Below are 25,026 nucleotides of genomic sequence, written 5' to 3'. Positions count from 1 at the left end.
CCGATTGCATAGATATTATATCTTTAAATTTGAATATATATTTAATTTTTTTTATAAAAAAACAAAATGCTCAAAAGCTAAAGGTTTAGGAGGGAATATGCTGGAATCCACACCCACTAACATGGTCCCACAATCTTTTTTTTTTTTTTTCAATGGCTCTGATTAAGAGATAATCTCACTTTTTTTAATTGCAAAATCATTTTTAAAGCCATAATCAATCACACGTAAAGTAAAGACAATACAAAAATGGCTGCTTTGCTTCTTCAACAAATAAAGAAGACAACTCCATGGACTTTAATAAATGCTCGTTAATGATTGATTGGATGGTGGATTCTTACGTAAATTACCCTAAATTAAGGACTAATTAGCTGTCATGATACGCAATCAGATCAGTACCTTTTATGTGACGTGTCTATCATTCACAGGAGAGGTCACATCGCCAAGCATGCTTCTCCGCTCCACTGTACCTCTCTCTTTGTTAATAAAAAACTTCTTCTCTTTTTGTTTTTGTTCACTTACCTAAATGCATTTGATTAAGTACAAAATATAAATAAATAAATAAATATATTATTCTTTTCTAACAGGAATTAAAAAAGAAAATTACAATATTATTTTATTTTTCTCTGCAAGTTATACACTCTCCATCAACAAACATTACACCCTAATTATTTTCATATTTATTTAAAAGATTTATTAATATAGTAAATTAATAAATCTTATACAATCTTTATTAATATATTTGGGAGGAATTTAATAAATAATCATAATTTTAAAAATAAAAATAACCAATAAAAAATAAGACAAATTCACATTGATAGGATACAAAAGTATTAACTTTTTTACTTAAGTACATAAATTGTATATATAATTTTATATATTTTAATGTATAATTTCCTATTGTTTATTTTCGTTAATTTAGAAATAAATAAATTATAGGGTAATTGGCTGAAATTTTAACCTTATTTTATCTCAAATTTTAGAGAGAAAATAAAGAAAAATATAATTTCTTATAAAAAATTATATGCATCTCTTTTAATTTTTTTTATTAAGATACAAAAGACAAGATAGTAATTTCAAGAAAATAATATTTTTTTAATAAATAAAGAACAAATGTATTTTTTTATCACCCATTTAAGTATGATGATAAAAAAAAAAAATAAAGAAGAAAAAACTAAAAACTATTTTCTTTCTTATTAATTTACTTTCTCTCTCATGACTTATCCAAACAAAGGCTAAAGATTAGATTTTTATTTTTTCTTCTTTCAAATTTCTAAATTTAGAGTTAAAAAGCACAGCTGTTGATGAAGGACCATGATGATAGAAGAAGTGGGTCCCTACAAAGAGTGAGCCAAGATAAAAAAGAATATATATATTCTGCCCTGGACCAAATGAAATGTTCTTCAGTTTTTGTTGCAAGCTTTGCTTCACTCTATCTAGACAAAGACAATGATGGAATAAAAATGCAACCAAACACATTCGTGGTCTCTGGGTTTTTTGATTCTTGTGAAGCTGAAACTTGAATAATTTTTGGTTTTAGCTTCCCAATGTTCCCTTTGAAATTCTCTCCTTCTTCTTCATGTCTGACTATTCTTCCTTTTCTGCCCTTTTGGGTGGGTAAAAATTACATTTCTTTTTCACTTTCTGTGGTTTTGATTCAGGAAAACTCTGGATGGTGCATTTACACACTGTAAAAAAACTAATAAAATTATCTGCTTTGGGATTTTTGTGCAGGTAAGTTGCTATTTTAGATGCTTTTCTTGTGGAAGTTGTTGGGTTTTGGCTTGGGTTGGCATGTGTCTTTCTGCATGCTCTCTCTAATGGCTTTCTTTGCCGCCTGTTAATTTCCTTATAATTTTTTAACTTTTAATCATCAATCCACCAAATGGATTCATTATTATCAGTGATCAATCCCTCTTTTTGTTTCTTTTATTCAAATGTAATCATTTATTTGGATATTCTAATTCATGCCTGTAAGCTGATTTTTTTTGGAAAAAAAGAAGAATCCATCAATATTTATCATTTGACGTTTTTGTTTGTCATATTTTCCTTGTATTTTTGTGCAAATTCTAATGAGAAATCTTATTTATTTTTGCATTTGGAAGAGATAGAAGTGGACCACATTAATGGAAAGAAGTTATCAGATATGAAAACGAATGGTTGAGACTTGAGACTGACAATTTTTGTAAATTTGGAGAACTTTCAGGTAAGCCCATAACAATATTAATTTCTTTCCTGATAAAGAAACAATGCAATTTACATGATATTTTCAGAGAAAGTTGGTTCAGCAACTTACTTTAATGTGATTGCTGGCTGTTGCAAGTTGGTTGGCATTTCATAATATCCTTGTGCTGGAGGAGATTGCTTTATTGATATTTGGGTTTTTTGATTTTGGCTTGTTGAAGTTAGTGAAATTGAAGAGAAGAATATGGAACCATTTGGGCAGAAATCTCTGGAGAAGGTGGTGTCACAGAGAGCTCTGCAAATGGGTAGTTCTTTTCCATGCCAAATTTGTGTGGTGGGTTTTCTCTGTGGAGTCTGTCTCACCTCTTTGTTTCTTGCTGCTCTTACTTCAATTGGGACTTTTGAGTTTAGTGGGATTTCATTTTCTGCCATTTCACTGGGAAATTCACTACCAAGGAATTCAAGTCATGAAACTATCAGTGAGTTGAATTTGTTTCTTTCTTCTCTATTTATTCTTTTCTCAACGATTTTCTTTGTTCTTATTTCCCATCTTTTTCTTATCCAGTTTGATTTTCTGCTTCAGAAAACTTTTTTTTTTTTTTCACCTGAAGTTGACTGAAGTAAGAAAATCTTTAAGAGAGGAATTTAGCAGATAGAATTTTAAGGACTAATGATATTAAACTTCCTTGAATTTTGAGAATTTGTTGAAGTTAATACCAACCCATTTTTAATATGCAGTACTGAATGTTTGGTAAAAATCTTTTTTTTTTTAATTTTTATTTTTTGATAATATAAATGATTGAAGAGTGTGGTTAAAGGAATCTATTATTAAATAGAATTATCTAGTTAGTTAGTAGATTAATTTTGACAAAAGTTTCTAGATCACTGTTTGAAATGATTAATTATTCTATTTTACTTCTCTAATATCCTTCATATTGAAGCTAATAATCCCTTCTTTTTGAGCTGGTGAACCTTAAGTAAATTTCAAGGAACATTTAGCCACTTGATTTTGACTAGGGTTTATGTAATACACTTCAAATTGAAGCCAATGATTGACAAGTAGTGTTGAAGGTTCAAAAAAATCATAGGCTGGAAAAATTAGCATGTACAAAGAAGTTTAGAGTAATTTATCTGAGTTTTTGTTTTGTTAACAAAATAGTCAAATTAAGGGACTAAATTGTTATTCTGTTAATCAACTGTAAACTGAAGAAATCAACTCAAATAAAGGGATTAAACTGTTATAGAAGGCAAAATTCGAAGGACTAAATTGTCTCTCATTGAAGTGGCAGGGATTAAGTTGTGGGTTTTGTAAAACCTTACCGTTTCCTTTAAGTAATTCATCAGAGGGAATGGAACTGCTTCAACTGCATCCCTAACCAGTAGCAATTATGGATTGGTCATTGATATTGGTTTATGTAAAATGAATTGATTCTTGAAGCCAATCTTTCTTAATTAGTTCATATTGTTGTAAGTTTATACTTGAAAAGCATTTTAATGTATGAAGTATACATGTGGTTACAAGTACAGACTCTAAACTCGAAGTAATGGAAACCGAGAGAATTGATGATCCGCAAAGAAGTACAAATGGGGTCAATGATGAGAGTGTTTCATTTTTGCATTCAGCTTGGAGTGCATCATTATCTGAAACAGTAGATGGAGAAAGTGAACTCTTGCAGAGGCTCGGACTGAGCAGGTCTTCTGTACCTAATGCCCCTCATTTAGAGAATTGTAAATTGAATGCAAAAATAAATCATCGGCTTGACAAGCGAGAGGGGAATGAGACCTTCCCTCCTTGGACGACATGGAAGGGGTTACTAGACGTGCACCCAGCATCCACAGCCAATGAGCAGCTAAGGCACTTTAGGCATCAAGCTATATCAGAAGGTGCTTATCCTCCCTGGGTATGTCGATGTCTTTCAGTTGAATATGAGCTTAGAGAACTTGTAGATTTGTATTCTTTGGGTATGTTTGACAAACCGATATTCATTTATCAATATTCTTTTGCTCAGATTACAGGATCAGATGAAGACAATTACCCGCTTACTAGGAAAGTGCAACGTGACATATGGATCCATCAGCATCCACTAAACTGCAGGGATCCTAATGTAAGATTTCTTGCTGCTGACTGGGAAAGGTTACCTGGCTTTGGCATTGGAGCTCAGCTAGCTGGAATGTGTGGACTTCTTGCTATTGCAATAAAAGAGAAAAGAGTCCTTGTTACGAACTACTATAATCGGGCCGACCATGATGGCTGTAAGGGTATGAACAAAATTAAAAAAGGTCAATGGGATGTCGTGACAATTATTCTTCTGAATAGTTAATAATTTGATGTCTTCTTTGTTATAAAATTTTCCTTTTTATGCATTTTTTGTGGATCATAGTAAAATTTATCCAATTAAGGACTTGTCCTTTTTTAATAATGTTTTAATTGACAAGTAAAGTTCATCATATGGATTCTAGTCATCTCATTTACCTGGACTTGAATACTCGGTGGAAAATCAATTGTTTGGGTTGAAGATATGGATTCAACTTACAAGTCACACCACTACATTGCTCAAATAACATGTGAAGTATGTTTTGTAGGTTCTGCTCGGTCTAGTTGGTCCTGCTACTTCCTTCCAGAAACATCCCAGGAATGCCGAGATCGTGCTTTTGAGCTTATTAGCAATGAAGAAGCGTTGGGAAATGGAACCATAACTACAAAAGACAACTATAATTCAAAGGAAATATGGGCTGGACGAACTCCCAGGCAAGCGATTTCACGTGTAATTAATTCACACTGTAGGGGAGGCACTTTCATGCTAATTTTCACGACATTGTTTCCTCATACAGGATATGGGGTGATCCTTGGAGTTATTTGCAGCCAACAACAGAAATAAATGGAAGTTTGCTCACTTTTCATCGTAAGATGGACCGTAGGTGGTGGAGAGCACAGGTAAAAAGTTAAATTGATCCATCAATGAGAGAAATCTGATGTGTGGCTATCATTCTCCAATCAGTCATTGCTTTTTGTTTGTAAGAAATGTCGACATGCTTGTATTTTTAACAGAGACATCTGCAATCACATGCTAGTCCTAATTTGACGATGATATTATTCAGGCAATACGATACTTGATGAGATTTCAAACCGAGTATACATGTGGCTTGATGAATGTTGCCCGTAATGCTGCATTCGGGAGGGAAGTTGCGAAGATGGTTCTTGAAAGTCTTGGCGACGAATGGCGAAAGGTATTCAAATAAAGAAATAGGATCAAATCAAGTCCAAGTGGTCAGCCTTGCTAATTTTCAATATTCTTCATTGCAGTTCTAAATACTTTTCTTTCCAAATGACCAGTGTTTTTTGACTCTCATGACAGGAAGTCAGGAACAAGCCAAGGTCAGATATTCAAGAATTTGTGTGGTCAAACCACAAACCATGGATTCCTAGGCCAATGCTAAGCATGCATGTAAGAATGGGAGACAAGGCATGTGAAATGAAGGTGGTTGAATTTGAAGAGTACATGCAGCTTGCGGACAGTATCAGACGACGTTTTCCACATCTCAATAGCATTTGGCTATCAACTGAAATGCTGGTTAGAGCTTGATCCTTGATAATTCAATTTTCTCATTTCAATCATCATTTAATACTATGATTATATTAATGATGTATTTTATTTTCAGGAGGTTATCAATAAATCAAAACTCTACAGCAACTGGAAGTTCTATTACACCAATGTGACGCGCCAAGTAGGAAACATGACAATGGCCGCATACGAGGCGAGTCTAGGTAGGCAAACCAGCACAAACTATCCACTTGTTAATTTCTTGATGGCCACAGAAGCTGATTTTTTCATAGGAGCTTTGGGTTCGACATGGTGCTTTCTCATAGATGGCATGAGAAATACTGGAGGGAAAGTAATGGCTGGTTACCTGAGTGTTAACAAAGATAGATTCTGGTAGAGTTCTGTCACAAATTTCAAGTAAATACGCATGTAAATCGGAATATGATTGTAGCTGTGTAAATAAGCAATCCAATTTTGTACTCATGTATCTCTGATGCATTCTTTCAATGGACGCAAAGCTTAATACCAAAATGATGTGAGATCCTTTGGAATAAGGAAATTTAGTGTACGGACCTCTGTAGGAAATGAAGGTTTGTTTAGTAGCGCCTTCCAGCTGATCACCATCATCCACTTGTATTGAAGATCAACTCGCTACACAGGTTGCTGTGAAAATGGTGAACAGAGTGCCATTAGATATTCAAGTGAAGTTCACATGTAAATATGCTCGTTTCACTGCGAGACTAAAGCAAGCCATTACAATGTCCTGTGAAAATCGAGAAATTGCATCATTTTACCATTTCAAAACAAATGAACAGTGCAGGTCAAAATGACCAAACACCCATCACAAAGTGTAAGATCGATAATCAGCTGATTTTGATACAAAGATTAACGTCTAAAAAAGGAATGAAAAATAAGATATTAAAGGTGGGGGAAAAGGGAGATTTCGCTCCCTGCTCCTCTTCAATTTCATCACATAACAATTCAACTAAAGAAGACAACAGTCTTCGTAATCAACAAGAAGTGATTGCCCGATATATCTTTCGCAACTCATCCAAGCATGAATCCAAAAGAAGGATTAATGTGAGATGTCTTTCCCCTTGCATGGCATTTTCAACCGGCAAAGGTCCATGGGATGGTTTATTCAGTTATTCCTCCACATCTTCACTCGTATGTGCTCCACCATCGCCACCCCTGGCTGGGGCCTGTTTCCTGTGTTTCTTACTCTTTGATTTCTTGGCCTTCATCCGGCGTTTCTTCTCATTGGCGTCAACCCAAGTGTAGTCAGATGGTATGTGGAATGGATCAACCTCATCCTTATATCTGTGACTATCACTATCACTTGATTGTCCACCATGACTCCCTCTCATCCATGAAATCCACGACGTGGACCCCTCTGCTTCCTTGGATTTGGCATCTTCGAAATGTACTGGGCTGGAAAGGGGAGTTGAGAACTCCTCCACTGGCTGAAGCTCCTCAAATTTTGTAAATGTAACTACCACCCTAATAGTTGGGACAATTGGGATGGCAACCTGCAATTAAAGAAATAAGATATCATGCTTCATAGCTCAGTACTCAGAATGCAGTGTTAGATATCCGTACCACATGCAAAATCCTATTTGGAGAGCTGTTATTGACCAGAAACTGAAATTTGCATCATACCAATTTTTCTGGCTGGTGAAGCTATTTATTACTAATGAATAATCAATGTGGTGTATAATCTATTCTGAAGTTGCGCAAAAAATTTTCCAACAAAAATATGCCTGATGCAAAACTGATTTTGCACACATGCAATAGTTTCACCAACTGGAAATTCCATTTTTTTTTTCCAAAAAATGAGAACAAGGACATTATCAGATAAAGAGCCAGGATGCAGATAACACCTCACAACTCGGACATATTCTAATCTGATTAATTCTGCAACCCTTGAATTCCGACTACATCAGTCTATATGCTTTCAAGTCCAGACACAGTCCTTGACCCTAAAAATAACAGTTTGCACATGTTGCAAATCATGCCCTAGTATTCATGCCAATTACGCCCAGTCTCTAGCGATATGCTTTCTAGATATGAGCCATATTTCACTTTCACATCCTGCTAACTATCAGAGCACTGCACATTTTGAGCCTGAAAAATAATGCACCTACATTCAAACGCAATTTTTGAAGCAACAAAAATATCATGACACTAGCAAGCAGCACAAAACCGGTACTTGTGACAGAAATAGTGCATTTTTTTTTCACTGATATTATTGAACTTCAGTAAGTTCTCAGCATGTGCACACTACATGAGCACAACTGATGTGTTGTATTCATCAATTTGCCTACTGATATAATGCACTTCTGTTGGGTACTACTCGTGGTACTATAGATAATGGGTACGCGAAAAATGATGTGATTCTCCAAAACACAGGTAAACACAAGCCTCCATCATAAATATGGAGTTCTATGTATTATGAAAAAGAGAAGAAGTGAGTGAAGATGTAGCCTTTGTGGATCTCTCCTCTTTCCTTTCCTTCTCTCCTTTTCCTTCCTCCATATTCTCTCTACTTTCTAGACCTGGGTAAATTACACTTATTGTTCTTGAACTTAGAATATTGTAAACAACACCATTCTTGAGTTTGTAACACCGGTAAATTACACCCATCGTTCTTAAACTTAGGGTGTTGTAATATCGTCATCTCTAAACTTCAAGTTGTAACATAATTCACTCTCAACTTTTCCGGTTACAAAACTGATCTAGCAATTTTAAACTAATAAAAACTTACTCGTGCTTCTCTCTTCTCTCTTATATGAAACTCTGACTCTTCTTCCTCTTCCTCTCCCTCTCTCTCTCCCTCTCCCTCTCCCCAAAAAAAGAAAAAAAAAAATCTCTTCCCATCCAACCATTTGTTCCTCAAATTCACAATCATTACTTTTTCTCCATGATTTCCTCCATTAAACTTCTTCCTTTTCTTCACTATTACAATCAATTTTTTCAAACCCGGTTCGAGCATTGAACCAGTAAATGAGATTAAAAATTTATGGTCCAATAGGAGTCAAACTGACATTTAATTGTTATATTATTAAATATATTACAAAACAAATTATTTAAAAAATGTACTATTATAATTAATTGTTTGAAATATTTTATAAATAAGTATTAAAACAAATTTTAGCAAACTTTCGATATGTTATTCAAAAAAATAAAATTTTTAATTAGAATTTTAAATTTAAATAATAATATTCTACAATAAAAGAAATACTTTTTAAAAAATACATTTTAATATGTAAATAGAAAAAAAAATAATATACTATTTGATAAAAAAAATATAATAAGACAGAAAAATAATTTAATAATTTATGTTAACGCACTAATGACATAAATTATTAGCACCATTAGTCATTCAAGCCACAAGTTAGCAAAGTGGATTTTCTTTCTCTTGGTGAGATTACCCAATCGACTGGTCAGCCAATTTATGACAGTTCACAGAAGTTTAATAAATTCAGGATTTTGAGTAAACCAGAACGGACTAGCTCTGGTTCCCAACAAAACCAGTCCGACTTCCAGTCTAATCTGGTCATGTCCAAGTTTGACAGCCACAGTTATGGTAGCAGTAAGTTTAATTTTATAAGCTAAATATGTTATGAATCCAAAGTTGTAAAACTTATCAAGAATGCTAGGGGCCTTGTACTCCAAGAAGATTATTATAATCAAGCGAGAGACTTGGTTATGATAGGTTTTTCCTCAATGTCCAGTAACAGAAAAACCGCACATGCGATCATCTTTCAACATGTTGAAATCCTACTCAGAAGATTGCTTGAGCTTGAAAGTGTAAGGACCACCCTGACTCAAGTGATAAATCAGTGATCTAAAATTAAATAAATAAATGGCAGATTCTACATGAACACAGTTGATACACACAATCCAAATCCAAAATCCTTGAGGAAGCCATGAAACTCCTCAACAAGAACCTTCACATATCAAGATATCCTTAAAAAGGTTACTCTAATAACTTTTTTTTTTAAGTTCCTGAGAAACAATCCTTTGATGATATTTATAATGAACCCTAAAAAAATTTTCCCCTTCACAAGAAAGTTATAAAAGACAACAAAAAGATTTCAAGATCAAGAATCTAAATGTTCTCGAATTTTCCTACCTTCTCCCCCCTCAAACCCAACAAAAAAAAAATAAAGGAAAAAAGATGTGTCCACAATGAAGAAAATGGGCCAAAGGAAGAAAATGCACCAAAGCCAACTGGAAAAAAGTCTACCAAATAGAAAGTAATATGTGGACTATCATATTACAAGCAAAATATAATATAAGCATACATCTCAGAAAATGAATGTAAAATTAGCAACTGATGAAACATATGCAAATAACAGTTCAGGCTGTGGAAGAACAAAATAATACAAGAAACATATATGGTTACCTTCACAGGAAAAGTCCCTTGAGGTAATTTAGTCGTCAAAAGCTCCCTAAGCCTCCTAACAGCTTTGACCTTGTTGGCTAATATATCAAGTAATGGCAGAAGCTCCTCAGTTTTCAATGGAAAATCTGGTGTCAGCCACAAGACAGGCCTTAAACCCTTCTTGTACTCACTCTCATGCTTAGGCTCACTGCTGACCCCTTTCTTCTTTTTCTTCTTGTTGCCTTTATCCTTTCCCTTCTTGGCATCCCCCAAGTCCTCCCTAGCCAATTCAGATGATGATTTTTGATTGTCAATGGATTTTTGGTTCCCACCTTCAGGTGCCAACTTAGAAAACTTCTTCAAGATCTTTGAATCTTCCAGATCATCAATATTGTTCTTTGAACCTTTGTTTTTCCAACCAAACCAACTCTTCTTCTCTTTAATGGTACCATTAGATTCCCCATTTTCATAAGAACCAGCAGATCCATTTTCTTGGTACTCAAGGACCCCAGGTTCCTCATCCTCACAAAGGCCATCTGAATTCCCCATTCGAAGTGCAGTATCCAACTGCTCCCTCTCCTCAGCTGTCAATACATCATCAAACTCATCATTGTCAACACCATTTACCAACCTTTCTTCATCATCAACAGCAAAAAGCTCCTCATCAGTCATTGCACCTGGAACCCGCCTTGACTTCACACTAACCATTACATGAAGCATATCATAAACTTTGGCCTTCCAATTTCCGACCATCTCTGTTCTCTCTTGTCGCCTCCAATTCAAATGAGGAACAAGCTCTGCCTGAGTGACATCAATGCCTGGCCTATACATATTAGTTTGAGACGTTAAAGCCACTTCATGGGCAATTTCTGCTTCTGTTGGTAGAGCACCAGCCCCCTCCAAAGCATTAACAACTTCTTTTTCCTTGTGAGAAAGAACAATCAAAGAACCTGGTGACAAAGATATATTACTATCCTCTGAAGAATACCCCTCTCCCAAGAAGAGAAATGTTTGATCTGACCTTTGGATGCGAAAACCATCAAACCCAGCAAGGGTCATGTCAGCACGAAGGTTAGAGCCACGCTTCCAAATGCGATAAGTATCTGAGGGGGCAATGCGACCAATAAATGGGATAACTGAACTCTCAAAATGAAATGTTATCTCCATGTAAAAGTCACGAATACGAGCTGCTGAAGCAACAATTCGTGGAAGCCTACGGCACCATTTTCCCCAAGCATGAGGCTGGTAATGCCGAGCAATTATCATAGCAATCTGTTCCTCCCTTGTGCAAACTGCTTCTTGAAGAGCACTCCAACCATTTTCATTCTGCAGGCTCCAATCTGCACCAGATACCATCAAAATCTCTGCAGAGACTGGGTCTCGCAATTTAACAGCAAGATGCAAAGGAGTCTCACGGCCAGGAACATCTCGACGATCAATGACAGCAGAAAGAGCATCAGCTCGTTTCTCAGCAGCAAGAGACTCTTCTTCCGTATTAACTTCACCAGCCTTGGCAAGAGATGGTAAGGTTGAGATGATACGCCTGAGGGCTGCATAATCACGGCGTGCAACTGCAAGGTGAGCAGGACTGTGGGAATACTTGGAGATATCTTCCATTGGTTCTATACTTCTATACTTTTCTATTTCTAAGCTATGGATTCTTTTCCATTTTCCGGCAATTATAGTTCACAAAATTTCTAGGGCTTCACTTAGTAGAGAAGACCCAGTAGATTAGGGCTTCTACTATTCAGCCCTGTACTGCCAAATCAACTTTAGGTATTTCTGAGAGTCCAAATCATACCCAAATGAAAGAGATCAATTAACATCAACGCTTTTGTGTATAAACTACATAAGATAATTATTATTTAAATCCCTCAATATCGCCCAAACTTCTCCCATATTTCTCAGTTTCCAAACGCACTTTAATCGATTGAACTTGAGCCCCACAAGACAGAAACAAGCTTCCACAAAGTTCAAATCTGAAATGATAAGAACATAACAAAAAGTCCTTTTAAGAGAACTACGAAATTATCAAAAACATGTCAAGCTTACCACCTCAACAATGAACATATCTTTGTGCATTATTCCATAATGAGAAAATAAAATAAAATTTCACTCAAGAAAAAATAAACTTTTTCTCCACACCTTGTAACCAAAACAAACAAGCCAGTACTAAGCTGAATCCCAACACAAGTAACTAACTTTAACCGACCTAATTTCCATTTCTCTCCCAAACAAAATAAAACTAAACTAAAGTATACGATCCCAAAGTATCTATTTTCCTCTTCCTTTCTATCCCTCGATTTTCTCATCAACCAAATTGAAAATTACAATATGTCTGCTACCAATTACCTGGGAAAGCACCGAGTCGTACAATAAAACAATCCCCGAAACTCGACCCGATCGTTCCGCTTCTTAGTTGCAGCTTTTTTCCTGAGATTGTTCGATTCAAATTCTTAGGGGCAGCGTGCGAGAGAGAGAGAGAAGGTTGACAGCAATGAGATCTAACGGTCAGGATCGTCACTGCCAATTAATGCTGACAAGACGATAGCGTGACGTGACCTAACTCGGGCTTGACTCGGTCCCCAACTCAGATCTCTCCCCGTCTCCGCTCTTTTGTTTTGGTTCTTTTAGCAGTTTTTTAGTCTCTGGCTTTCTGCAATTTTTTTTTTCCTTTTTATTTTTTAATTTTCCATTTGCGCTATTTTCCCCTTTGCCATTTAATAGCTTTATTGTTCAAATGCCCTTTAATTTATTTAAAGTTGCAACTACGCTAATCACAATCATTTTGCTTTTCTATTTCTTAATAAAAAAAATTACTATAGATAAATTTATTTTTTAATTTTTAATTTTTAATTTTAAAAAATATATTAAAATATTTTTAATATTTTAAAAAATGTATTGATTAATTTTTTTTATTAGATTAAATTATTAAATATTATAAAAAATTTAAAATATTTTTAATGCAGAAAGAATAATAATAAAATTTTTAACATTTTAAAAATTAATTAATAAATTTTTAAAATTATAAAAATTAAATAATAAAATATTTAATAATAAAATTAATTATTTAAATAGTAATTTTTTAATCCAACTAAAACCCTAGTTTTCAAAAATAAGTATTTAACTATTACATCAATAATAATGTCAAAATAAATTATTTTCAATTTTTTTCTGAAAAAATTACTTTCAATCGCAATAATTATATAACTTGGAAAATTTTTTACATAAAATGTATTTATATAAATTTATAACATAAAATAAAAGTAAAATCTACATTAAACTCTAATATTTACACTATAAATTTACATAAATTAAATTTAATTTAAGTTAAATTAAATTTTCTCAATAACTTATATCTATATTTAAGTAAAAACAGTAACAAAATTGAAATGCCTCTTTGAGGGAGTTTATTTATAAAAATAAATTTATTTTTATTAGTAATTATTTACTCGATAACTTTAAATTTAATTATTTTAAGAAATTTTGAAGATTAAACCGGATCCGAATATTGCGAACGCTACGAAGGAGGCGGACTCAGACCGCATCATCCCGTTACTAATCGTACAATTACCCTTTATTTTATCAACAAATTACACTTAGTGCCATTTAGTGGATAAATACGTTGTTGTAAGCCGCAGTGAGAGATCCAATGATGCCTGATACTGACACAACAGTATGGGACAGCCTGACTACAGTGAATATTATTTCTTTTATACTAATATAATTTTCCTTTAAATAAAACTTAAATTTTGTTAGGTTTTAAATACGATAAACTCAAAAATATAATTAAAAGTGAAATATAATCAAAAGATAAAAAAAATTTTAATTAAATTTGAAATATTATAATTAATTTAAATAAGTATATGAGATATACTATTAATAAATTTATAAATAAAATTAATGAAAATATAAATTATTTTTAAAATAAAAGATTTACAATAAAAAAAATAAAACTATTAAAGAATAATAAATTTTGATAATTGAGATTAATTATATATAATTTTTTTTATCATATATATATATATAAATTTATTTTGATGCATAATAAAATTATATAAAATTTTATTTTTATGTATGATAAAAAAATTTAATTTTTTTTATTTTAAATAAGAAATAATAAAAAATTAATTAACTAAATTTTTACAAAATTATTAATTTTAAATAAAAAATACATATTATTAGATATCCAAAATTTTATAAAATATAATTATTAAATTCTCCACATCATATTTATACTAAACAAAACCGGTGATGCATGCTTTATTTTTTGATATTGAAAATTATAAATTATCATTATTATTTTATCAAATTTTATATAAAATTTCTTCTCTATCAAATTGAGCCCTCTTCATCGAAAAATGTAGTTAGTTATGCAAGGAGAGCCCATTGCTGCTTATCAAAACTGTCGATGTGGCAGTTCAAAGATCAAAACTCTATTCCTTCTTTCTAATTAAAATTTTATTAAACTGATTTATTTTTTTATTAATTTTTTAATTAAAATCAGAGTATTTATTTTTAAAATAAAATTATTTTAAAAAATTAAATTTATATATAACTTTTAAAAAATTCACAAACAAATGAATTCTACATCTCCAATATATATATAAATAAAATAAAATTATTAATAGTACGAGTAATTAGTTAATTCAATTAAAAATAGAATTAAATTAAAAAATTTAAAAATTAAATTTTAAAAATATAAAATTTGAATCAAATCGATATAATTAAAAAAAATTAAACTGAATAAATTTTTTTAATTTGAAATTTATTCTATTTTCAGTTTTAAACTTTCTCTCTTCTCCTATGATTATTTCAGTTTCTCTCAAGTCAAACACAATCTAAATGGAAAGAAAGAAAATTTACACAGTAAAAATACAAATCAACACAATACTTATATTACAAACCCATCTTAGAATTAGATAGAACATAATACAAGAAACATAAATAACTAACACAAGATTTATCAATTGAAGCTACAACGCTGCTTCTGTGACGCTGGAGCCGCGACACTGGAGAATGGTAGAGCTACAACGCTGATGAAGATGGAGGCGCAATGCTGATGACGGTGGAGGCTGCACGCTGACGACGTTGGAGCTGCAACAGCGACAAAGCTGGAGGTCGCTTGCTGCGATGCTGAGAGGCGGCCTGGAGCTACGTCGCTACTGCAATGTTACGCTAGAGCCACGACGCTGGAGAACGATGGAGCTGCGACGTTGGAGGCTGCACATTGACGATGCTAGAGCTACAACGCCGATGAAGCTGGAGGCCCCTACGACGCTGGGAGGCGGTCTGGAGCTACATTACTACTGCAATGTTGGAGTCTTCGGATGAGAAAGCATACGGAGGATTGAAGGAGAGGCGACAGAGACAAAAGAAAAAATTTATAATAATATTATAAATTATTTTTTAATATTATCAATTTTAATTTAAAAAAAAAATAACTAAACAAATTTTAACTTTTAAAAAATTTTATCAATTAAATTCTGATCTTTTAAATTATAACAAATTGTATTCTAAATTTTCTTATGGCAGAATGATGAGGTAATTTTATTAGTTTCTAATGAAAAATCTAATTTAATTAATAAGATATAAAAAATAAAATGTAATTAAAAAAATAAAAAAAATTATAAATTTATTAATTTATATTTAAATATATTTATTAAAGAGATAAAGCACCTCTTCTTATATAGAAAATATATTATACAATTTTATCTCACTTATTATAGGTTTATTAATTATATTATTAATTATATTAATTTATAAAAATATGTGAAACTTAATTTTTTTTTTTTTTTTGAAAAGAATGTGAAACTTAATTTATAATATAAAATTTAAGGTATATAATTTATATAGAGAAATAAATTTTTAAAAAATAAATTCTAAATTTATACATAAACTGTAGATGTATTTATTATCATATATAATTAATAGTAGAAATCTCTAAAAATGAGATGGAATAATATAAATTTATTATTTTTTAATAAAAATCTCAAATTTAAGTTTTAAATATAAAATATATTTTTTAAAGTATATCTATTAGTTATATTAATAAAATTTTATCAAAAAAAAAAATATATCATTTCAAATAGAGAGATGATTATACCTTATAGATTCCTGATAGATTCTTTAACTAAAATATGAGCAGTTAGAGTAGTATTATGACGAATCTATCTAACAAAAATATCAAGTCTAACAAAGATTTACAATCATTCAAAATCAAACTCTGCATAAAATAATTTGGCAAAAGTACTTCTCAAAGTGTTTATTTAAACTCCTACATAAGATAATTTGGCAAATATACTCTTTCTTCTTTCTTATCTCTCGAGAATAAATTATTAAAATCTCTCAAACAAAATCACGGAAGAGAATTTTTACAAGATAAAGTTTGAATAAGGTTTCAAGACTGATATCGTCATTGCGATTCTGGAAATCCATAATAATTAGTAAACCTCCATTGAACATTATATTTCGAAACAATCAAATTAATAAAATTTAAAAAAAAAGTCAATAACAGAAAAGACTCATGACTCTTCCACATTAATAAAAAATCTTCTCTCAATCCTTGTTTATTGACTGAGAAACAACCATCAAAATGTAAAAACTATGAAAAAATTTTATATGAGAACTAAGAACTTTTATTTTCATCAAAAATAAAATATCCGGCTTGTAACTAGGAACCAAATCCTTAAATACAATAACTGTCCGAGGATTGCCGCCATAAATCTATTAAAGAGATCTGCATATTCTGAAAATTGATTAAATTATATGTGAGAAATATCCATACCATACAAAAATTATAAGTGATGATCCAAATATTTTTGAAACTCTTAATAGAGATAATAAGATCTTATTTTTTATCGATAGTCAATTGACGCAGATCGTATTCCATAAAAACGGAAAAAAAATTAAGTTTAAGAAAGAGAAAAATGCGAGAGTATTAAGCCATAAAGAGATCACAGATGAAAATTTACTGTTAAATATAAAATTATTTTAAAGGGTATTTATAGGATGCAAATTTGAATTAATCCAATTAGGAATAATATATATAAAATGATTTCTTTTGCTTCATCAACTTCAGTTTGTTAGGCTATAGATTTTGAAGAATTTTATATCTCAGAGTGTTGTATTATTAATTTAAGTATTTAATATTTTAAATTATTAATTAATATAATTTTATGTTATTAGAAAACAAAATCGACAACTTCTTACATAATTATTTAGCTCATCATGAAATTGGTCAAGCATTTATTCTAAAGGATTAAGCAGCCAAATATTACTCTTTATTTTCTTTTACATTTGGAATAAAAAATTATTAACAGAAGAATATTTTATTGATGAAAGAAAAATTTTAAATTATTTTTAAGAAAGATTTTAAATTTTATGTTTAACATCTAACCATTATATTCTCCAAATAGCCCATGGGCATGGTGGGCCACAGCCAAGACCCATATGTTTTTTTTTCTAATTTAAATTTATTTATTTTTAGACCCAAATTTTTTCTTAAATTATCATCAAAAATATTAAATGAAGTCATCATTTATAAAAATTTAAAAGTATGAATGACACTTTACTCGGTCAGTTTAATTTAATTTTAATTTATTTGATATTTTAACAATAATTTAAAGGTAATTTTAATTTAAAAGATGAATTTTGACAATTTTTAATTCGGAGAAATTTAATATTTTTGCTTTTTTTTAATTAATAGGTCAAAAATCCGTTTCAAACGAAAACTTAATCTGTAGAGAAGAAGTCTCACCTCAGTAGAGGACCCATATGGTTTCATTGATATAGAGTGGTCTGTGTTGCACAACCCACACATGCTGTGTTATTAGTAGTTTGTGAAATGGTCCCCTCATACCCATGTGGCCATGGCTCAATAAAGTCACAACCTTTTAGCTTGTGAAAGCCCCAGCACTTGGCCACGGATATAAATAAAACCTTGGCACTTGTATTCTCTATGGACCTTGATGTGGGTTCACAAATATCTCACTTTACTTTGGTGGATTGAGTTACATTTTGCAAGTGGCAACATTTTCTTGTTAAAATGTGTACAGCTCTTGGATTTTCACTTTCACAAAATATCTCACAAATATCACAGTTTTGAAAAGTATAGAATTCAACCCTTAGTTTATTAGATTATTTATCTTTTAGCAGGAGATTAGAGATATAAAGACTAAAAACCCACTGAACCAGGTCAAGTAAGACAACTACTTACCTTGTTGGTGCAGTAGCAATAATGATATGGACATTGGGTATCATAAAAAAACCAGCCTTGTACGCAAGGTAACTGACTCATTTTTGTATGTATATATGGAGTATAATGGATTGTGGTAATAATGAAGAGATAACTCTTTCTTTAAGGCAGAAAGAAAGAGAGGAACCATCATTTTTGTACTTTTCTGTTATACATGAAAAAAAAACACTAAATCTTTAGTGGCCAAACATTAATTGTGGTTTCTAAATTTGCTATGGGATTTAATTTGCATCAATAGCTAGAAGCTAGCATGGATTATAGTAATGACTTAGCATTGAAGAAAAATAAGAAAGATGAGAATTAATTTTGTTTGATGTGTCGTGAACTCATGATTATTTACTCTTAGAGCTAGAAAGTAGAAATGATATTTTCTATTCTTTTCCCATAAATCACTTAGCTTTACTATGACCCAAGAATGAATTTAGTGTTATGCTGACAACCTAATCCATGGAGGGGAAAAAGAATAATGGACGAAAAAGCTATAATGGGAATGGTCCATTTCTTCAACTTTAGCCCTGCACAAAAAACTGACATTAATAATTGAGTGAGTTTGGAGGTTTGGCCCAAGCCTTATTCCAAAAATGGGGTCATGTAGGGCAGTAGGCTGGACCAGACGCACATTTGATGGAAAAAGATTAAAACAGTTGCTTCCTGATTTCGCCCTTAGGCCTAGGAGAAGGCAGCAAACTAGATGGGAATTGAAAATTCCTTTTTTTTTTTTAAATTCTGAATTTAAATAAAAAATCATAATAATTTTGACAAAACTCCACACACACCCATTGACACACGATCGTAAGACCTTCATTGATTAGTATTATTATTATGATAAATAATTTTGTAGGTATTACCCGATTATAAAAAGCAGCTAACGTATTTCTTTCTCATGTAAGACATGAAAATAAAAAGACATTAACATCGGCGAACAATAACATAGTATTAATAAGGATAAAGAAAGTTGCAATTTCAGTGAAAGCAATCAATCAAGAGAAGCCCGTCTATTTGTCGGATTATTTTACCTTTCCAAACAGTTCAATGTATGTATAATGTTAAATTTCATGAATTTCTGACATGAAAAGAAATAGATTTTTACAAGATTCATGAAACATAAATAATCAGTGTTTCTGAGCCAATAATTCACAGGTAATTACATCATCCATTGATGCAGACCTGCCAGCCCCCAAGACCGGAATAATATTGAACATGGGCTCTGATCCAATTTGAACCCTCCTGCCCATTTCAGTAAGTTCTTTGAAAGCACTAGTGAACATGGGTGACAATGTCTCCAGGGTCATGTCATGGCTCGTGAAGTAGAACCTCAATGTCTACGCAACGCCAATAATAGGTAAAAATTTATCAGTTAAACGGTAAATTAAAAGTAACGAGGAAAAGAAATGTAAAAGAGTCCCTTTAGATGTCAACTGTAAATTCAATGGGTGTCAGAAACCTAAATGTGATTCTTCTATATGATTAGGGGAATGGCAGGATAGTAGTAATACAAATTAAACACACGCATATATACCTGTTGTGAAGAATATAATTGGATGCAAATGATCAAAATATCAAATAGTCATGATGGATCTGAGAAAAGAAATTTATGATCAGGAAAATACAGTCTAAGAAACTAACCATTGCATCTTCCCAAGAAAAACCATTCTCCATAACCACTTCATCAAGGAGGTAAATGCAAAATCTTGCAACTCTTTCCATGTGCCCCTTCTTGATAGAATTTTGGTGATCCTCATTGGCACCAAGAGACTCTGAACATATTTTTGCAATAACATCATTTGTAATAGACAAAATGACAGCAAATATCTTCCCTCTAACAACACATTTCTGAATGCAAGAATCATGCCAATGCGCCTTCTGAAAACCCCAACAATTAGGCAGCATTTTAGAAGACAGGTTATGATCAGTTACATTTGCCATGTCTGTGTTACTTGAGACAAAAAGTAGAGGCTTTACTTCAACGAACGCTCTGCAATAACCAGTAAGGTCAGAAATGCAGTTAAGTAGCCACTTCAAGGAACGGACCAACCAGGTGAATGTAGCATGCAGCATGTTTGGTATGTCAACATAATTAAGTAATGCGACATCAATAATGAGCTTCTTGCAGCAACTAGAAGCACATAATGAAAGAGGAGAAGATGGATGGTCTAAGATAATTTTTATTTTCTATAATAATTCTCATAAAGAAATCAAACAAAACTCTAAACATCACATCACTGCTTAAAACAATACAATAATGAATCCACAAGTACGAAAAAAGAAAAGAAAAAAAAGACTAAGATAAGATGGATAAAGGAATACCTTTTTGGTAAATCAGGCACAAGGACGTACAGAAATATGGGATCAAGAACTTTACATTTACTTGCTTTATCTAGTTCAAGCACCCTCATCTGCTTAAGAAAAGACTCCTGCTTGTCCTGAACCTTATGTCTCTCGGACAAAGGAATATGTTTTGAACAGTAAATGGTAAAGAGGATAGCAGACGTACATATAGAACAGTCAAAGCATTTTGCCACCGCTTCACTGTTTTCTAGTGCCTGTTCCAGCTCAGCAGCAGGGCCTCCACTGCATATGGTCATTGTGGGAGGATCAAGACCCAATTGTCCAGCCATGTGAAGCATCTCCTTATGCAAAGTCGCCTACAAGTAAACAATTCAACAAAAGAGAAGAGATTCAGATTCCTGTGTGCTTGTACTGCTATCTCATGCAAGTGACAGCACAGGCACATGCAACTGTAGATGCCCAAGGAAGTCATAAGTTTGATGAACTTCGCAACAATCCAGCCAAAAGCTAAGCAAAGCAGTGCAGTTATTTTCTTATTATTAAACTAGGAGATTTTGCATAATCTTAAATTCTCAAGACACACAAGAACAAATTCCATCCCCTAGTCAAGAAGATCATCGAACAAAACAAAAACCAGTGCAGCAAGTTTAGCATTCACCTAAGGACAGTATTTGGTCAAATGCAAATATACTCAAAAAATTAAATTACCTGGCTATATGGTCCAATGCAACTAGGTGCCCATGAGGAAATACTCTGGACATGCAAGACATTTTTGCTTTGGTCATTTGCCACTAGAACCTCAATATAAGCCCTTCCCAAACCCGCTTGCAACAAAGGCAGTTCTATCGTACTGCGGGATGGAACACCAAAAGGGCATTTATCCTGTGTAATGAACCTAACATACATCTCATTTGCTACAGCAAACTCATTCATATCAGCAATATACAGATGAATATAGAGGACATGCTCCCAACCAAAGCTGCATCTTGCAAGCTGTGATTCAATGTGCTTCAGAACAACCTCTAGATCTTCATGCAGAGCTGCCAATTAAAACACTCAAAAACAGAGTATCAGGTGGAATGATGAAATAGAATGGATGAAGAAATATGCTTCAGGAATAAGCAGAAAACAAATGATTCATGATTTTAATGCCTACCTGTGCAAGTTTTGCATGATTCTTGCAACCAGCACGAAATGGAAAATGTATTATCATTTTTTGTTCTTGAGATGTGAAGACCACCATGTTTAACTTCAACCAAATCAGTGATTTCAGTAGTAGACTGAGAAGTAGTCTCATTTCTTTTCAAGCAATCTCCTTCCACTTCAATCACAGAACCCACTTTTTCATGGATTAAATCATTGACTTTTTCATTACCACTAGATAGGGTATCCTTTTCCTTATTTTCTAAATGAAATGCTAAAGGATGAATTACCCCAACTGGTGCTATAGAATCTGAAGAGTGCAGTACAATTCTAAACTCATCGAGCACAATTCTGGCATTCTAAAAATTTAAAATGTTATGAAGAAGACAACAATTTGGGAGAAAAACAAATGAATCGAGCACTTGTAACTTTGATTACAAAAGCAGTGCTAAAATATAACATACAAGTTACAGGAAAAGGAATGAAATGATAAACTTACAACAAAGAGTGGGCAGTCAAGAGTCAAAGTTTCATACTCCCCTCCTTCACCACATACATTAATCCCGTATAACCTGCCAAAAGGATAACGGAGTGAATTATACAGGTGTAAAATTATACTTCAAGAATAGACCAGCTTCGGCAAGAGGAAAGGAAAATGACATACTCTTTCAACTTATGCAGATGGGACTTCAAAAAGGTTAATTCTTTCCCCAAGTGCTTTGCTGGGTCCAATCCCATGGCTGCAACCTATTGAATTAAAAGAGCACCCTCTTTCATAGATTCCACAAACTCTTCATACAACTTCAATAAGATGTTTTATTTCATATATAGAGAGAGAGAGTTGTAGACATTCTTATAGTAAAATGATCTGCTGATTCAAAATCTGAAATAAAACTAATAATGCATGGAAAATCTTAAGGCACATGATATGTGCATAAAATTAGGATGCTTCTCATTTCATTTACTTGCCTCCTTGACTACATAACTCTTTACAACATAAAATTCCATCTTTTCATTATTCTACATCAAATATTCACTATTTTTTATTCAAAAAGTCGGGATTCAAGAGGATATCAGATGCCACTGCATTGATGATAAGGTGAGAATGAAAATAAGAGGTAAATATTGTGGAGGTCTAAAATCCCAAATTACAAGCAAAGTATAAACAACTTGTACCTTTACAGTGATAGCCACAATCCCATTTGTTATCTGTTCCAAAAGTGAACAAATCATCCAATGAGAAAACAGGAAGAGACTCTGGATTGACTATTTATATTGAACAAATACGATTTACCATTTCTTGAAGAAGCACTGACTGATCTTGTTTCCATAAATATGCTAAAGAAACAAGCCCTAACCTTGAACAAACACTTTCAACTCTTAACCTTTGATAGTCAGATGCAATAGCACCAGAAGATACTGCTGTGACAGAGGGTATCTGTCTTTTAACTTCATTTAACAAAATAAACATATCTTCGACTTCATCACCCGTTGTTACTCTGTAGTTAAGCTTTTGATGCCTGTATAATGCACAAATATTGTTAGAAACTTTGACATGATATAACTGCATTCACTTATTTTGCTGAACCATACTTTTCCCCACTCAAACATCAATTTCCAAGGAAAATACGATATTTAGTTTTCTCACTGTAATGTTTACCTTTGTCAGTATAAAATAACTATACAAACTTCAAACAAGAGTATGATTCTTCCAAGATATAATATCTCACATATTTCATGCAGTTAACAATTGAACACAGATTTCACTCCACTTCAGAAGATGTTAAAGTTGCAACCGATTCTTGAGATCTTATTTGCCAACCCAAAACAATAAAATTGATTTTACCAATTACATGAGCTTGCCTTGTGGATCCTTGTATTCTCCTTCTGAACAATGGCAATCCCATGCATTCCGCATAGCTGACAATTATTTGGTGCCCGACCTGTGAAAGCTCAAAAGTTGAATAAATAACATTAAAAAGATAAAAAAAAAGAAAAAGAAAAACCAAGTATTCATTCAATTCCAGCTTCCTTGGTTCTTTACCTATAGAACTTGAAAAAAATTGACAGATAAACAGACAGGAATTAATACATTAAAAAGAAAGCTTGATTGGAACTACATATGGAAAAAGAAGAGACTTACAGTTTGGTACATGTAGCTATCTAACTCATCCACCGAGTCATCAGCAGGCAACAGATTTGCCAATGCAACAATCTATCGAACAGAAACTGAACATTACCATTGAGAAAAAAGTACAAGATAGTGAACCGAAAAAGGTTTGATTTTCCAGTATTACATTTTTTCTGGAATATAAACACGAACCTGGTGGCCGTACTGGATGCATTTCATCATGGCATAACTGCTGTCCTTGCCGCCGCTTATCAGAGCCACCACCTTCATCGTTTTCACTTATAAAAATCGCTCCCGGGGAAGAACCAATTTACAGCGTACGAGCTTTCCCTGTTAGGGTTTTAGATTTGAAGCGCGTGACTTGTGTCTTAAAACACAATGCCGGCCTTTTACTAGCCAGTTTCCACTTTCCAGTGTTAACATTTCAGTTTTCCTTGGTAAAAGTGTTCGGTTTAGCTTTTAAACAATTAATTTATATTTTTGGTAAGCTATTTATTAATTATAAATTTTTAAAATAATTATTAATTATATATATAAAATAAATATAAATATTACGGAAATAATCATATTAGTTATGATGTTAATGTATGTTTTTTTTATATAATAAAATGCACGTATACATTAAAAAATAAAACATATTTTATTTCCAATTATATTTTAATTTTAAAATATAGCTTTTTCTTTTATGATTTTATTTTTTTTAAAACAAAAACAAAAGAAATAATCTTTCCTAAAAGTGACAATTTTCTTTTTTTAATATTAATATTTAATTTAACTAAAAAATTATATATGATAGAATTTAAAAGAATTAAATAAACAAATTAAATGGATTCAAATCAAATTAAATTAAATTAAACTAAATCCATCCAATTACACAATTAAATAAAATTCATTAATTACACTTAGATTTGCTAGAATTTGACCTCAAATCACCACCACGGCCAGTTAAATAGACAATGAAAATAAATAAAATTACACTTAATAAACATTATCACTAAATTGACTATACTGATTTCAACGCTCAATACAGAAGACTTCACCATATTTATAGACTCATCGAAGTATCGTTAAAGACAAAATCAACAAACTAAAATGA

General features: G+C 32.3%; 3 protein-coding genes across 12 annotated transcripts; 1 reads left to right on the top strand and 2 right to left on the bottom strand.

Annotated features, from left to right (window-relative positions):
- The first annotated feature begins 1,392 nt into the window (after window positions 1-1,392).
- LOC110620685 lies at window positions 1,393-6,254 on the top strand. Of its 8 annotated transcripts, none has more exons than XM_021764497.2 (11): window positions 1,399-1,481; window positions 1,659-1,731; window positions 2,103-2,203; window positions 2,403-2,660; window positions 3,709-4,082; window positions 4,191-4,440; window positions 4,765-4,930; window positions 5,014-5,116; window positions 5,281-5,409; window positions 5,538-5,753; window positions 5,842-6,254. In XM_021764497.2, exons 4-11 carry the CDS (start codon window positions 2,426-2,428, stop codon window positions 6,118-6,120), a joined length of 1,752 nt encoding a protein of 583 aa, XP_021620189.1. In that variant the 5' UTR covers window positions 1,399-1,481; window positions 1,659-1,731; window positions 2,103-2,203; window positions 2,403-2,425; the 3' UTR covers window positions 6,121-6,254. The 8 variants fall into 8 exon arrangements, with proteins under 8 accessions (XP_043815035.1, XP_043815034.1, XP_021620194.1 ...); XM_021764498.2 differs by having other exon boundaries at window positions 1,414-1,481; window positions 2,109-2,203; XM_043959100.1 differs by having other exon boundaries at window positions 1,393-1,731; window positions 2,109-2,203; window positions 2,407-2,660.
- Window positions 6,255-6,489: 235 nt separating this feature from the next.
- LOC110620684 lies at window positions 6,490-12,804 on the bottom strand. The gene is made up of 3 exons (XM_021764496.2): window positions 12,463-12,804; window positions 10,132-12,089; window positions 6,490-7,252 (listed from the first exon to the last, which is right to left on the bottom strand). The coding sequence occupies exons 2-3, from the start codon at window positions 11,725-11,727 to the stop codon at window positions 6,869-6,871; spliced, it is 1,980 nt and encodes a 659-aa protein (XP_021620188.1). The 5' UTR covers window positions 11,728-12,089; window positions 12,463-12,804; the 3' UTR covers window positions 6,490-6,868.
- Window positions 12,805-19,334: 6,530 nt separating this feature from the next.
- On the bottom strand, window positions 19,335-24,361 carry LOC110621217 (diphthine--ammonia ligase). Of its 3 annotated transcripts, none has more exons than XM_021765403.2 (12): window positions 24,123-24,361; window positions 23,943-24,014; window positions 23,663-23,742; window positions 23,094-23,319; window positions 22,976-23,008; window positions 22,464-22,546; window positions 22,299-22,371; window positions 21,813-22,158; window positions 21,365-21,696; window positions 20,675-21,012; window positions 19,994-20,342; window positions 19,335-19,689 (listed from the first exon to the last, which is right to left on the bottom strand). In XM_021765403.2, exons 1-12 carry the CDS (start codon window positions 24,198-24,200, stop codon window positions 19,480-19,482), a joined length of 2,220 nt encoding a protein of 739 aa, XP_021621095.1. In that variant the 5' UTR covers window positions 24,201-24,361; the 3' UTR covers window positions 19,335-19,479. The 3 variants fall into 3 exon arrangements, with proteins under 3 accessions (XP_021621095.1, XP_021621096.1, XP_043815204.1); XM_021765404.2 differs by having other exon boundaries at window positions 23,653-23,742; window positions 24,123-24,194; XM_043959269.1 differs by lacking the exons at window positions 23,663-23,742; window positions 23,943-24,014; window positions 24,123-24,361 and adding an exon at window positions 23,460-23,613.
- Window positions 24,362-25,026: the final 665 nt, after the last annotated feature.

Source organism: Manihot esculenta, chromosome 8 (genome assembly GCF_001659605.2).
Source record: "Manihot esculenta cultivar AM560-2 chromosome 8, M.esculenta_v8, whole genome shotgun sequence".
Classification (NCBI taxonomy): Eukaryota; Viridiplantae; Streptophyta; class Magnoliopsida; order Malpighiales; family Euphorbiaceae; genus Manihot; species Manihot esculenta.
This window is presented reverse-complemented; position numbering and strand designations above follow the sequence as displayed.